The 14989-nt window shown below is 43.8% G+C and overlaps 1 protein-coding gene across 18 annotated transcripts in view; it reads left to right on the top strand.

The window, feature by feature from the left end:
* Positions 1 to 14989, top strand: part of DLG2 (discs large MAGUK scaffold protein 2) — a 1136581-nt gene that overhangs the window by 379688 nt on the left and 741904 nt on the right. The window contains exon 1 of one of the 18 annotated variants that reach the window (XM_087895800.1): positions 3039 to 3876. The exons of 16 other annotated variants lie outside the window; for them this stretch is intronic. In XM_087895800.1, the coding sequence (XP_087751926.1) occupies positions 3733 to 3876 (144 nt within the window). In that variant the 5' untranslated portion in view covers positions 3039 to 3732. Of the gene's footprint in view, positions 1 to 3038; positions 3877 to 14989 lie in introns of those variants that run through there. One more of the 18 variants, XM_087895804.1, reaches the window with a different exon arrangement.

Genomic DNA, 14989 nt, shown 5'->3' with positions numbered 1-14989 from the left:
CATTTCCAGGCCTTTTCCGGGCCATTTTCTGTGCCATTTTCATGCTATTTTCCAGGCCTTTTAAAAGTCAATTTTGGGCTGTTTTCAGGCCATTTTCCGGACCTTTTTACTCATTTTTGGGCTGTTTTCAGGCTGTTTTTTGGGCCTTTTTTGGGTCGTTTTTGAGCCATTTTCAGGCCATTTTCTGGGCCTTATTTGGGTCATTTTCAGCCCGTTTTCAGGCCATTTTCCAGGTCTTTTTTGAGGCATTTTTGGGCCATTTTCAGGTCATTTCCCAGGCCTTTGGGGGGTTGGTTTGGGGCCATTTTCAGGCCTTTTCCGGGTCGTTTTTGGGTTGTTTTCAGGCTGTTTTTTGGGTTTCCAGCGCTCTGGTGTACACACTTGCGCACACATTCCAGTTGGGCACTCGGTGCCAAAAAGGTTCACTGTTCTAGTTGAACCATTAAAAACCAAAACTAAACCGATCATTCAGTTTTGAGGTTCAGATTATCTATGGAGATTCTCAATCCTCCAGGACATGGATGACCGAAAGGTGCTTTTGCAAAAGGCAACTGAACTTCCTTGGGTTGGTTTTTTTTTTTTTCCTTTAAATACGTTTTGCTTCTCAGCCAAGAAGCTTCTTCAGTTCTAAAGCTGAAGAACGGAACTTTACTTCTCCGTAGCTAGAACAAAAGAGGCTTCTTGGATGAGAAGCAAAACGTTTTCAAGGAAAAGAAACCCAAGGAAGTCTTTTGGGAAAAGCACCTTTGGGACAATCTCAAGGCTAAATCTGCAGGTTTATACTGAATCTATGCTGGTCCATCAATTGTCAAAGTTGACTTTGGAGCCAGATTTTTTTCACCATGATTAGTGTTGCCAAATATGAATGTATAAACTAGGCATAACCTGATCAACTCTCTCATGCCCTACAGAACAGAATAACAGAGTTGGAAGGGACCTTGGAGGTCTACCCCCTGCTCAAGCGGGAAACGCTATACTATTTCAGACAAATGGTTGTCCAATCTCTTCTTAAAAACCTCCAATATTGGGGCAGCCACAACATCTGGAGGCAAGTCATTCCACTGACTAATTATTCTTACTGTCAGGAAATTTCTCCTTAGCTCTAGGTTCCTTCTCTCCTTGATTAGTTTCCATCCATCCATTCCATTTTCATCATATGTAACCCATTTTCTGTTGTGACCTAGGCTTCCTGAATCATTAAAACACACGAGTAGTCCCAAAAACCACTTTTATTGCAACAGCTGTGAATTACGTTCATTCACAGCTGAGTCCCAATTAGTTGCAAAAAGTCCTTTGGGAGAAGTCCTTCGGGATAATCACCAACCTTGATCTCCCTTGACAGTCTGCCCAAGACCTACTTGGCAAAGCCACAAGGAGTCCAGAATCAAACAGAGATGCTGACTGGGAACAGAATTAACAACGTTGTTTTCCTGCAAAGGGCCCACGTGCCTTTGCTCCTCTTTTAAGCCTTATGGGAGGGGCCAATCATCTCCAGGCCTTACTCCTGAGTCGTCCCTTTTTTCTTAACTGTTCTTGCCTTCTGGCAGCTCTGCACATGCGCGTACTAGGAACAGGCTCCTCCTGTTCCTCTGCCTCTCTGATGTCTGACTCTGGAGGCTCCGGAGTCTGCGCATCACTCCCAGATGGCCCTGGCCCCCTCTCTGCCTCCGACGTAGAGTCCTCATCCGGGCCTTTCCCAGACTCCAGGACTGGCCCATGTTCCTCCCCAGCCTCCTCACTGTTCGATTCCGCTGCCAGCTCCACAGGCTGCTGGCGGACCACAACATTTTCCTTCCCCACCCCCTCTTTCTATTATTTTAAAACCCAAATAATACATTCTACTATTTGGGGGGGTCCAATGACGTTTATACAATATTGACCGGACTTGATTAACCTTCCGATGATTTAGATAACTTAAACCTTTAAAAATAAAGAGGGAAAAAAAGTGTTATATATCTATATGTAATATGTTTTGTTTGTAGTGGTGTAGGGTTTCCTGCCTAGGCAGGGGTTGGACTATAAGACCTCCAAGGTCCCTTCCAATGCTATTATTCTATTTCTATTTCTTATATGGATTAGCCCCAGAGATTTACGGTAGCTTCTATTCTTTCACCCATCAGTATTTTTTAACCAGCTGGCCTGCTGGACTTGAAGAGGGAAAGAAGATTAGGAGCCCATTTCTAAAACAGAAAGCGGGGTGAATGTCAGGGCAGTCTTAATGCATAGGCCTCATGGGCACTTGCCCGTGGGCCCCACGAATATAGGGGCCCCATACTTAATCTGTGTATGTTAACCCTTCAATGCACCTTGTATCACATAAATACAGCCTGGATAGCTCAGCAGACTAATGCATTGTAATTTAACTCCAGCTGTCTGCAATTAAAGTAAGTTCGACTCTCCCCAGGCTCAAGGTTGACTCAGCCTTCCATCCTTTCTAAGGTAGGTAAATTGAGGACCCAATTTGTGGGGGCAATAAGCTGACTTTGTAAAAAATATACAAAAGTATGAAGGCTATTGCTTAACACATTGTAAGCCGCCCTGAGTCTCCGGAGAAGGGCGGCATATAAATGAAATTTAAAAAAATAAAAATAAAAATAAAAATTTAAAAAAAACATATTTATTGCATTTTACTGCATTTTTAAAATTAATTCTAACGTGCAAATATATGTTTAATTTTATCGACCATTTGCATTTTTTTTATTCCTGTGAGTCGTTGTCGTTAGGGGCCCAAACAGTACACTGCTTTGCTGTTATAAGATGGCCCTTGGGGAACATGGGTCTCACATGTGGGTCCCACAACACAAGTATCCTGCATAGCAGCCACACTCTTTGTCAGTAATGGGATGTTATTACAGAAGAGGTTTACATCCGTTGTGGGTGGTGATATTGCCTGGGTTAAGAGGGACGCCGGGCGTCTTTAGCAAGGCGAGACAGGGAAAAACGGTGCAGGCAGGCGGCACTCTGAATTTCCAAACCGAGAACCCCTTCCACATCTCTCCTCCTTTCTTCCTTGCACACACACACACACACACACACACACACACACACACGTGACGTTCTCCTCCTGCTTATCAAATAATATTTTATTTTATTTTTTAAAAAAGGAAGAAAACCACACAAACAAAATCCAACTCCTTGGCTGTAATTAACCTCTCCAGCCAGGAACTCAGTGAAATGACAGTTTTAAATCCTCACCTTTCTGGATCATCCATCATCATCATCATCATCATCATCATCATCATCATCATCATCATCATCATCATCATCTTCTCCTTCTCCTTCTTCTTCCTCTCTTTCTTCTCTTTGGCTCTCCGCGGTCCCTCTCTCCTCCTCCTCCTCCTCCTCCTCCTCCTCCTCCTCCTCTTCTTCCACCCCTCCCAACTCTTCCGCTTTCAACCTCTCCTATTCCCGGCTTCCTCTTCCTTCCTTCCTTCCTTCCTTCCTTCTTTCCTTCTTTCCTTCCCCCTCTTTCCTCCCAATTTTTTTAAAAAAAATGCTGGAATGCCAAGCAAGCGAAGGTCTTTCAAGTTGCCGCCGCCGACCTCTGTGCTAATGTGCCGTCGCTGGCTACCTCCCTACCATGCTCGGCGCAGGCAGGGAAGGCGAGACGCGTAGCTGCTCCTTCCAGGTAGCGCCTTCCAGCCGGCTCTGCTTTTGGACGAGGGAGCGGAGCGCTTCCCCGGGATCGATGCCGCCTTTGCAACGGACGCCGAGGGGGGACGGAGCCTTTTGATGAGGCGCAGGCTGGGCATCGCCCCGGTGCGCGCGTGTGTGCATGGTTTGGGGCGGAGGAGAGAAGCGGCGCCTTGGCCCCTATGCGCCTCGCTCACGGCAATGTTTTTTGCGTGTTACTGTGCGCTCCGGACTAACGTGAAGGTAAGAGCAGGCGAGACAGCCGTTCGGGAGGGTTGGCTCTGGCTCTCTCCCCTCCTCTCCCCTCCTTCCCTCTCCTCTCTTTCCCTCTCTTTCCCTCTCCTCTCCCTTCCTTCTTTCTTTCTCCTGTCCTGTCCTGTCCCCTTCCTTCCTTCTTTCCTTCTCCCCTCCTCTCTTTCTCTTTCCCTTTCCTTCTCCTATCCTTTCCTGTCCTGTCCCCTCCTCTCTCCTCTCCTCTCCTCTCCCTTCCTTCTTTCGCCTCTCCTGTCTCCTTCCTTCCTTCCTTCTCCTCTCCCTTCCTTCTTTCTGTTATCTTGTCCTGTCCCCTTCCTTCCTTCCCTCTCCTCTCTTTCCCTCTCCTCTCCTCTCCCTTCCTTCTTTCTCCTGTCCTGTCTTGTCCCCTTCCTTCCTTCCTTCTCCTCTCCTCTCCTCTCTTCCCCCTTTCTTCTCCTATCCTGTCCTGTCCTGTCCCCTCCTCCCTCCCTTCTCCTTTCCTCTCCCTTCCTTCCTTCCTTCCTTCCTTCCTTCCTTCCTTCCTTCCTTCCTTCCTTCCTTCCTTCCTTCCTTCTCCTCTCCTCCCCCTTCTTTCTCCTATCCTGTCCTGTTCTGTCCCCTCCTCCCTCCCTTCTCCTTTCCTCTCCCTTCCTTCCTTCCTTCCTTCCTTCCTTCCTTCCTTCCTTCTCCTCTTCCTTCCTTCTTTCTGTTATCTTGTCCTGTCCCCTTCCTTCCTTCCCTCTCCTCTCTTTCCCTCTCCTCTCCTCTCCCTTCCTACTTTCCCCTGTCCTGTCTTGTCCCCTCTCCTCTCCTCTCCTTTTCTTCTTTCTCGTCCTGTCCTGTCCTGTCCCCTTCCTTCCTTCCTTCTACTCTCCTCTCCTCTCTTCCCCCTTTCTTCTCCTATCCTGTCCTGTCCTGTCCCCTCCTCCCTCCCTTCTTCTCGCCTCTCCCTTCCTTCTTTCTCCTCTCCTGTCCCCTTCCTTCTTTCCTTCTCCCCTCCTCTCTTTCTCTTTCCCTTTCCTTCTCCTACCTTTCCTGTCCTGTCCCCTCCTCTCTCCTCTCCTCTCCCTTCCTTCTTTCGCCTCTCCTGTCTCCTTCCTTCCTTCCTTCTCCTCTCCCTTCCTTCTTTCTGTTATCTTGTCCTGTCCCCTTCCTTCCTTCCCTCTCCTCTCTTTCCCTCTCCTCTCCTCTCCCTTCCTTCTTTCTCGTCCTGTCCTGTCTTGTCCCGTTCCTTCCTTCCTTCTCCTCTCCTCTCCGCTCTTCCCCCTTTCTTTTCCTAACCTGTCCTGTCCTGTCCCCTCCTCCCTCCCTTCTTCTCACCTCTCCCTTCCTTCTTTCTCCTCTCCTGTCCCCTTCCTTCCTTCTTTCCTTCCTTCTCCTCTCCCTTCCTTCTTTCTGTTATCTTGTCCTGTCCCCTTCCTTCTTTCCTTCCTTCCTTCCTTCCTTTTCCTCTCCCTTCCTTCTTTCTCCTATCCTGTCCTGTCCCCTCCCCCTCTCTTTTCCTCTCCTCTCCCTTCCTTCTTTCTCATCCTGTTCTGTTCCCTTCCTTCCTTCCTTCCTTCTCCTTCCTTCCACTAGACTTATATACCACTTCCAAGTGCTTTCCAGCCCTCTCTAAGCAATTTAGAGAGTCAGCCTATTGCCCCCAAACAATCTGGGTCCTCATTTTACCCACCTCGAAAGGATGGGAGGCTGAGTCAACCTGGAGCTGGTCAGCATCGAACCCTTCCTTCCTTCCTTCCTTCCTTCCTTCCTTCCTTCCTTCCTTCCTTCCTTCCTTCCTTCCTTCCTTCCTTCCCCTCTCCTCTTCTCTCTTCTCCTATCCTCTCCTCTCCCTTCTTTCTCCTGTCCTATCCATTCCCTCCCTCCCTCCCTCCCTTCTCCCCTCCCTCCCTCCCTTCTCCCCTCCCTCCCTCCCTCCCTCCCTCCTTTCTCTCTCTCTCTCTCTCTCTCTTTCTTTCTTTCTTTCTCCCCCCCCCCACTCTCTTACAAGCCTGCTGTAGAAAATGTCTACCTTGCTACTTTGGAAATGCTGCTTGGAACAAGCGTTTCATTACAGGTGGTTGGAGAGGATCTGTGTTATTACTATCACCCCTGGTGCTGGCCTTCATTGCATGCACTGGCTTTCCTAGGCCACCCCTAGGAAATGACTCTTTGGAGTGCAACTCTGCCCGAGGAGGGCATGGCAGGGGGGGGGAGGCTGGGTCTGGGCAGTTAGGTTTTCCTCTCTTCCTGGGGTGAGGAGGAGTGATTCGAAAAGGTCTCAGAAGGCCAGAGAAGTGATTCCGGAAGTGGTGATCATTCGTCGCCTTCGGTCTGGAGGCAGGAATTGAGCTTCTGTACAGTTTGGCTCTTTTGCATCATTGGATGATTTTTTTTTTTTTTGGAAAGTGGGGGGGGGGTTTATGGGGACAAGCGGAGAGAGGTTGTTTTGCTGCTAATGAGCTGTCTAGAAAGCAGCCGAACTGTCTGCCAGAGCTAGACCTCAGTGACGATCTGTTTCTAACTTGACACAGTTATGCATAGAAACCCAGAAGCTGCATTAAGACTTCCATGCATCTCCTTTTTCAAATAATAATAATAATACCGATATATACTGCCTATGTACTCAGCCGTTACCATAACAGCTCTTAGGCCCTCGGTTAGGACTTCAAGCGTTAAGTTTTTACCAGTCCCAGACTGTGAATCGAATTGAAGATATGAAATCTTAAATCCTACTGGCACGGCAATAAATTCTTTAGGTTATATCTAACCTGTTTTTCTCCCACGAACGGACTTTTGGCATCTATCTCTGGGGCTGTTTTGGCTTAATGAATCGCCTCCAAACTTCCCTGATAAAAGTTTATCCTTTTCCTCATTAGCCGAGAACAGTGGTGGGATTCAGCCAGTTTGCACCACTTCGGGAGAACCGGTTGCTAACTTTCTGAACAGTTTAGTGAACTGGTTATTAGAAGAAATCATTAGGGCAGAGAACCGGTTGTTAAATTATTTGAATCCCACCACTGGCTGAGAACCAACTGAGTGGAAAAGATGGGGGCCTTGTGATCAAGCCAAACAAACTCTCCGGAATGGAATAATTGCAAAATTTAAAGGATTTGCATTTGTCTGTCAACTCTGAGGAACGAATATCAAATATTCTCACTATGTCTCGAGTAGGGGAAGGAAAAAAAAAAGCCCCTGAATTTCTCTCTGTGTGTCTGTACATACATATACGGCATACACATATGTGCCTGTACATGTATACATTAATAGCTAGCAGCACTCAACTGCGAGGGATGGGAAATTAGAAAAGGCTACACAACTTTCTTTCATTTTCTTTTTTGCAGGGTAGATTTGTTGGTTCTAATTTTTGTGAGGAACTTAAACGTCAGGTGCAGAGACAAAGCTAAAACAGAAAGATTAATGAAACCAAGGAAGGTTATAAGGGGATGTTATGAATCAGCTGCCCCCAGAGATAAGGAGAATTCAAGACCTCGGTGCCTTCCGCCGTGCCCTTAAAACTTTCTTTTTCCAGCAAGCCGTGCTGGCTTGACATAACGTATTTTTAAACATTGTTAACTGGTTTGTCATTTTAAATTGGGGCCAAATTAATATATATTCTTTTAATTGTTTTTAATGTTTGTATTGTATGTTTTTAGCTGGCTGTACACTGCCCTGAGTCCCTCGGGAGAAGGTGCGGTATATAAATTCGAAATAAAATAAAATAAAATAAAATAAAATAAAATAAAATAAAATAAAATAAAATAAAATAAAATAAAATAAAATAAAATAAAATAAAATAAAATAAAATAAAATAAAATAAAATAAATGTTTCATTAAGCATCTGTTTTTAATGAAGGATGTCCACAGTGAATATTCAAAATGTGTTAAAACGGGAATAATTTTATGTAATTTATGTTGTATAGTTGGGCTAAATACTGGAAGTTTTTAAGAAGAGATTGGATCACCATTTGTCTGAAGTGGTGTAGGGTTTCCTGCTTAAGAGCGGGTTGGACTAGAATAGGGGTGGGCAATTGTGGCTCTTTTACAACCTGTGGACTTCAACTCCCAGAATTCCTGAGACAGCTTGTCTCAGGAATTCTGGGACTTGAAGTCCACAGGTTGTAAAAGAGCCACAATTGCCCACCCCTGGACTAGAAGACCTCCAAGATCCCTCCAAGGTCCCTTCCGACTCTGTTATTCTATTCTAAATTCTTTGCACAACTGAAAAAGTAGAGGTGAATCAGGGAGAGTTAGGTGTCTCCTGTACTGGATGTGAAGACAAGCAGCCAGTGTGGGTTAACTTGCCAAGGAATTTCTAATAAAGTTATGAAGCAGCCACAGGGAACTTGCATATCATCTGCACCATATCTATCTATCTATCTATCTATCTATCTTTCTATCTATCTATCTATCTATCATCTATCTATCTATCTATCTACCTACCTATCATCTATCTATCTATTTATCTATCTACCTACCTATCTTCTATCTATCTATCTATCTATCTATCTATCTATCTATCTATCTATCTATCTATCTATCTAACTATCATCTATCTATATATCTATCTACATCTATCTACGGTATCTATCTATCTATCTATCTATCTATCTATCTATCTATCTATCTATCTACCTACCTACCTACCTACCTATCATCTATCTATCTATCTATCTATCTATCTATCTATCTATCTATCTATCTATCTACCTACCTACCTACCTACCTACCTACCTACCTATCATCTATCTATCTATCTATCTATCTATCTATCTATCTATTTATCTATCTACCTACCTATCATCTATCTATCTATCTATTTATCTATCTATCTATCTATCTATCTAACTATCATCTATCTATATATCTATCTACATCTATCTACGGTATCTATCTATCTATCTATCTATCTACCTACCTACCTATCATCTATCTATCTATCTATCTATCTATCTATCTATCTATCTATCTATCTATCTATCTATCTAACTAACTAACTAACTAACTAACTAACTAACTAACTAACATCTATCTATATATCTATCTACATCTATCTACGGTATCTATCTATCTATCTATCTATCTATCTATCTATCTATCTACCTACCTACCTACCTACCTACCTACCTACCTACCTACCTATCATCTATCTATCTATCTATCTATCTATCTATCTATCTATCTATCTATCTATCTATCTATCTTCCAAGCCAGACACAGGAAAAGTTTTTTTTTTTAAATGCATAAAGTCACTTCCATAGATATTTTGTACATTATGAATACCTAGGAGAATGTTGTATGCTGCCTGAGTCCTTAACAAGAGCATAATGACTCACGCATGGTAATTTTTGGCTAGTCTACATCATCGTTCGCATACAGCCTTATTTTGACCCATCTAAATTGTTTGTGTGCCCATTTTTCTATGCTTTGAAAACATCACTATTAATATGTACAATCGGTATCCAGCTAACTGTGGTTATGTAATACATATGACTAAGGCTTCAGTAACTTAAGAGTTAGAAAGCAGGGTTCTTATAAAGGTAAAGGTTCCCCTCGCACATATGTGCTAGTCGTTCCCGACTCTAGGGGGCGGGTGCTCATCTCCATTACAAAGCCGAAGAGCCAGCGCTGTCCGAAGACGTCTCCGTGGTCATGTGACCGGCATGACTAAACACCAAAGGCGCATGGAACGCTGTGTCTTTCCCACCAAAGGTGGTCCCTATTTTTCTACTTGCATTTTTTACGTGCTTTCGAACTGCTAGGTTGGCAGAAGCTGGGATAAGTAACGGGAGCTCACTCCGTTACGCGGCACGAGGGATTCGAACCACTGAACTGCCAACCTTTCTGATCGATAAGTTCAGCGTGTTAGCCACTGAGCCACCGCGTCCCACTTAGGTTTCTTATACATTTATGCAAATGCAAATGAAACTTGGTTAATAGTGACTGGTTAGAATCAGTGGTGGGTTTCTAACGGTTCGTCCCAGTTCGGGCGAACCGGCAGTGACGGCGGCGGGAGGCGAAGGTTCTGTGCATGTGCAGAAGCACCATGTGTGAGTGAAGCGCACTCACACATGCGCGCACTCACAGTTCCGAATCTGTAGTGAAGGTAAGTGGAACCCACTACTGGTTAGAATGTCAAAGTATTGCCAGAAAAAATAAGCATCTTTTAAATTTTATACCCTTACTGATGAAGATGGATTGTGAATATGCACAATCAATCTTTCTATTCCTTATAAAAATAGATATAGGTCATTATGGTTGATTGGCAGTTGCCCAGAGTTTGGTATATAAGATTGAGGGGGGGGGGATATATATAAATGTTTTAAATAAATGAACATTCGCCAAAATTTATCACTATATTGTTACAGAGTGGACTCATTAAATAAGGCATGCATGTCAAAAGTATATAGGCTGTATCAAAAGTCATTCTCCATGGGACAATCACAATATGCTTTGTTCATTTTTTTAAAAAAGAATAAGTGTCCCTGTATTTAGAAAAGTTCAAAGATCAGGCATCAAATAAATGTTTAGAACAAAACGGCAACCCATTTGACCTTTTAATTTAATTGATTCTATTGTTGATGGGGCCTGAATTTTGCTACGCTTTGTATATTGAGGGAGGTTTGGGTAGAATGTCTGCAGAATGTTTTTGGTATTTTACTTTTTATTTCTTGAAAGAAATAAATTTCTAGAAGGCGAAGTGAAATGGGGGGGGGGAAATTAAAAGCCTTAAAAGAAGAAAGTTATGGGTAATGCAGATTTTTGTGGTTTATTTTTGTGTGTGTGTGTGTGTGTGTGTGTGTTCATAGCATGACTGGGTCACTTTATAGTAAACTTTTATTAATCCGCGTTTTACAATGTCTAGACATTGAGCAAGATATGCTCTCATTCAGATCCTCCATAATAAGCATTTTTCGTCCAGAGTGCACTCAGAAAATATAACAAGATTTCCCAACCCTTGGCAAAAAAATTTTTTTTTGGTTTGATTTATATGCCGCCCTTCTCCGGAGACTCAGGGCGGCTTACAATGCGCTAAGCAATAGCCTTCATTCTTTTGTATATTTTATACAAAGTCAGCTTATTGCCCCCACAAACTGGGTCCTCATTTCACCTACCTTAGAAAGGATGGAAGGCTGAGTCAACCTTGAGCCTTGGAGAGATTTGAACCAGCAGAAATTGCAGGCAGCTGTGTTAATAACAGGGTGCACTAAACCACTGTACTATCAAGGCTCTTTTATTTTAAACTGCAGATCGAATCTCACCAGGCCAGTGGTGAAATTCAATTTTTTTTTACTACCGGTTCTGTGGCCGTGGCTTGGTGGGCATGGCAGGGGAAGGATACTGCAAAATCCCCATTCCCTCTCCATTCCTGGGGGAAGGATACTACAAAATCCCCATTCCCTCCCCACTCCTGGGGGAAGGATATTGCAAAATCTCCATTCCCACCCCACTCTGGGACCAGCCAGAGGTGGTATTTGCCGGTTCTCTGAACTACTCAAAATTTCCCGCTGCCGGTTCTCCAGAACCTGTCAGAACCTGCTGAATTTCACCCCTGCACCAGGCTCAAGGTTGACTCAGCCTTTCATCCTTCCGAGATTGGTAAAATGAGGACCCAGATTGTTGGGGGGGCAATAGGCTGACTCTGTAATCCTCTTAGGCTGTAAAGCACTGTGAAGCGGTATATAAGTCTAAGTGCTATTGCTATTGCTATTTAAGATGTGTGGACTTCAATTCCCAAAATTCCCCAACCAGTCACCTATGCTGGTTTAGGAATTCTGGGAATTGAAGTCCACACATCTTAAAGGTTGGAGAAACCCTGGTAATGAATATCATGATTTTGCTTTTCCTGTTCCAATGTGCTAAGGTTTAATAAGTCATAAGTTTATTTTGTCAAGCATATATAAGATAACAGGTAAAAGTATAAACATAATTTGAATACATGAAAAGGGTAAGTAAAAAGGAATATTAGGACAGGAACAGTAGGCACGCTGGTGCACTTATGCACGCCCCTTACAGACCTCTTAGGAAGGGGGTGAGGTCAACAGTAGACAGTCTAAGGTTAAAGTTTTGGGGATTTGGGGAGGAAACTACGGAGTCAGGTAGTGGATTCCAGGCATTGACCACTCTGTTGCTGAAGTCGTATTTTCTGCAATCGAGTTTGGAGCAGTTTACCTTGAGTTTGTATCTATTATTTGCTCGTGTATTGTTGTGGTTGAAGCTGAAGTAGTCATTGACAGGAAGGACATTGTGGCAGATCATTTTATGTACTCTGCTTAGGTCAGACTGAAGTCGGCGTAGTTCTAAGTTGTCTAAGCCCAAAATTTGGAGTCTGGTGGCATAAGGTATTTTATTGCGGTTAGAGGAGTGGAGGACTCTTCTCGTAAAATATCTCTGGGCTCTCTCGATTGTATTAATGTCCGATATGCAGTGCGAGTTCCAGACAGATGAGCTGTATTCGAGAATTAGTCTAGCAAATGTTTTGTATGCTCTAGTTAGTAGTACATTACCAGAGAAGAAGCTACGCAAGATTAGGTTAACAACTCTTAATGCCAATGTTGTTACAGTGGGCTCAGGCATATACCATGTCTGCTCAGCAATGGTAATATTTCTGGAATATTTCCCAATGATGCTTAGTGATAGCTGAAGCAGCATCAAAAAATATTGGTGGCTCCAGATTTTCTCCCAGGACATAATATAATTTCCTGGATATTAGGGAAAAAAAGAGAATGAATGTCTTACTACACCTCCTTACTCCACTGTGCACAGGAGAGCACAGATCGTCTCACGGCCACAATTGAGCCCAAAATTTGTGTTGTTAAGTGGCACGTTTGTTAAGTGAGTTTTGTCCCCATTTTATGATCTTTCTTGCCACAGTTGTTAAGTGAATCACCGCAGTCACATGGTTGTTAAGTGAACCTGGCTTCCCCACTGATTTTGCTCGTCAAAAGGTTGCAAAACGTGGTCACATGACCTTAGGACACAGCAACGGTCATAAGTATGAACCAGTTGCCAAGCAGCTGAATTTTGATCACATGATCATGGGAATCATGAGCATTTGGATGCTACAATGGTCGTAAAGGTCATAAGTCACTTTTTTCAGTAGAGTCGTAATGAACTGTTGTAAGTCAAGGACTACCTGTATCTATTCCTAATGATTAATGGTCGTAAATGTGAAAAATGGTCCTAAGTCACTTTTTCAGTGCCGTTGTAACTTTGAACGGTCACTAAATCATCATCATCTCCTTTTAAGGACCCCATAATCCCTTGAGGGGTGGAGTCTGGGCAACTGAATGGAGCTGAGTCTTTACTGGCCAGATGCCCTTCCTGTTACCAATGCGGAGTTATATTCAGCAGATATATTCTCAATGTGCCCAGAGAGAGAAATATCTGCCTCTACCTAGGATCGAACTCACAGCCTCCTGATTGTGAGGCGAGAGCTCCAGCTCTAGGCCACCGCACCACTCATTTGAGCGATTACTAAATGAACTGTTGTAAATCGAGGACTACCTGTAGACGTTTCTGATATAGGAACTTCCATTTTTGTTGCAAAACGCCGTATCATATGGCATGTTAATTTTCCCTAGCAGTGGTGGGTTTCTACTGGTTCATTCTGGTTCGGGCGAACCAGTAGTGGTGGTGGTGGGAGGCTCCGCCCACCCACCGGGACGTCATCACGTCCTGAGAATGCACAGAACGTTCTCTGCATGCGCAGAAGCGCCGTACGTGAGCTCTCGCTTCTGAACTGGTAGCCAAAGTAAGAGGAACCCACTACTATTCCCTAGTGTATATTTTGGGAGTCACTGACTTTAAGAATCAGTTAAAATCAGAGGTGGTATTCAGCCGGTTTGGATCGGTTCGCTCGAACCTATAGCGGAAATCGCAGGTGGGCCTGCCCTCCCGCCCCCCCTGCTCTGGCTTTATGCTGTCCTATTTAGGCACGTTTTTGAGACCGGGTGCATGTGTGGCAGGCGGGCGCGGGAGCAAGACGCATGCACGGAAGATTGTGCACATGCGTGGAAGTGGCACGTGCGAGCGTAGTGAGCGTAGTGGGCATAGTTCACATTTGCAAACCAGTAGGGTAAGTAAGTGAATAGCACCGCTGGCTAAAATGTATATTAGTATTCAAATGTTGGGGGGGTTTTTTCTCTTTAAGAAATGGTGTTTGGGTTAGTCTTAATTTATGACATTGCACACGAATGCTATTTCTGGAAGTTGTAATAGGAAAAAAAAAAAGATGAATTGTAGTCTTGGAGAGACACGGATGGTTCTCCATTCATGTTTTAATGCTGCATTCCCAGCTCCATTTATTGGGAGCAAAAAAACCCCCAAAACTTTGATTTCAGAAGGGCTCTTATTACTTTTCAATAACTTTATATTGCCTGAATATCAAGGTTGGTTTGTCAAGCAAATAGCATTTCGGGGGTTTTCTTTGTATTGATATAAAATGCTTGGACGGAGTTTTAATGGCAATCCATTGTTGCTAAAACATTTCGGGCACTTTGGGCACTCGATCCATCGCTGCCCTACACCATTTCAGACAATTGAATGTCTAGTCTCTTTTTTAAAAAAACTCCCGTGATAAAGCACCCACAACTTCTGAAGGCAACTTCTGTTCCATTGGTTAATTGTTTTTTGTTTTTCTTTTAATTTGATTTATATGCCGCCCTTCTCCGGAGACTCAGGGCGGCTTACAATGCGTTAAGCAATAGCCTTCATCCTTTTGTATATTTATACAAAGTCAGCTTATTGCCCCCCACAAACTGGGTCCTCAATTTACCTACCTTAGAAAGGATGGAAGGCTGAGTCAACCTTGAGCCTTGGAGAGATTCGAACCAGCAGAAATTGCAGGCAGCTGTGTTAATAACAGGGTGCACTAAACCACTGTACTATCAAGGCTCAATTGTCCTCACTGTTAGGAAGTTTCTCCTTAATTCCAGGTTGCTTCTCTCCTTGATTAGTTTCCATCCATTGCTTCTTATCCTGCCTTCTGGTCCTTTGGAAAATAAGTTGACCCCCCTCTTCTTTGTGGCAAACCCCCAAATACTGGAATGCTGTTATCATGTCACCCCTAGCCCTTCTCTTGTCTAGACTGGCCTGCAACTGTTCTTCTTAGTTGCTCTTTCTGCACTTTTCCCAAAGT

Source organism: Pantherophis guttatus, chromosome 5 (genome assembly GCF_059756535.1).
Source record: "Pantherophis guttatus breed Tessera chromosome 5, ASM5975653v1, whole genome shotgun sequence".
Lineage (NCBI taxonomy): Eukaryota > Metazoa > Chordata > Lepidosauria > Squamata > Colubridae > Pantherophis > Pantherophis guttatus.
The sequence above is the reverse complement of the archived record's forward strand: the minus strand, read 5'-3'. Positions and strand labels throughout refer to the sequence as shown.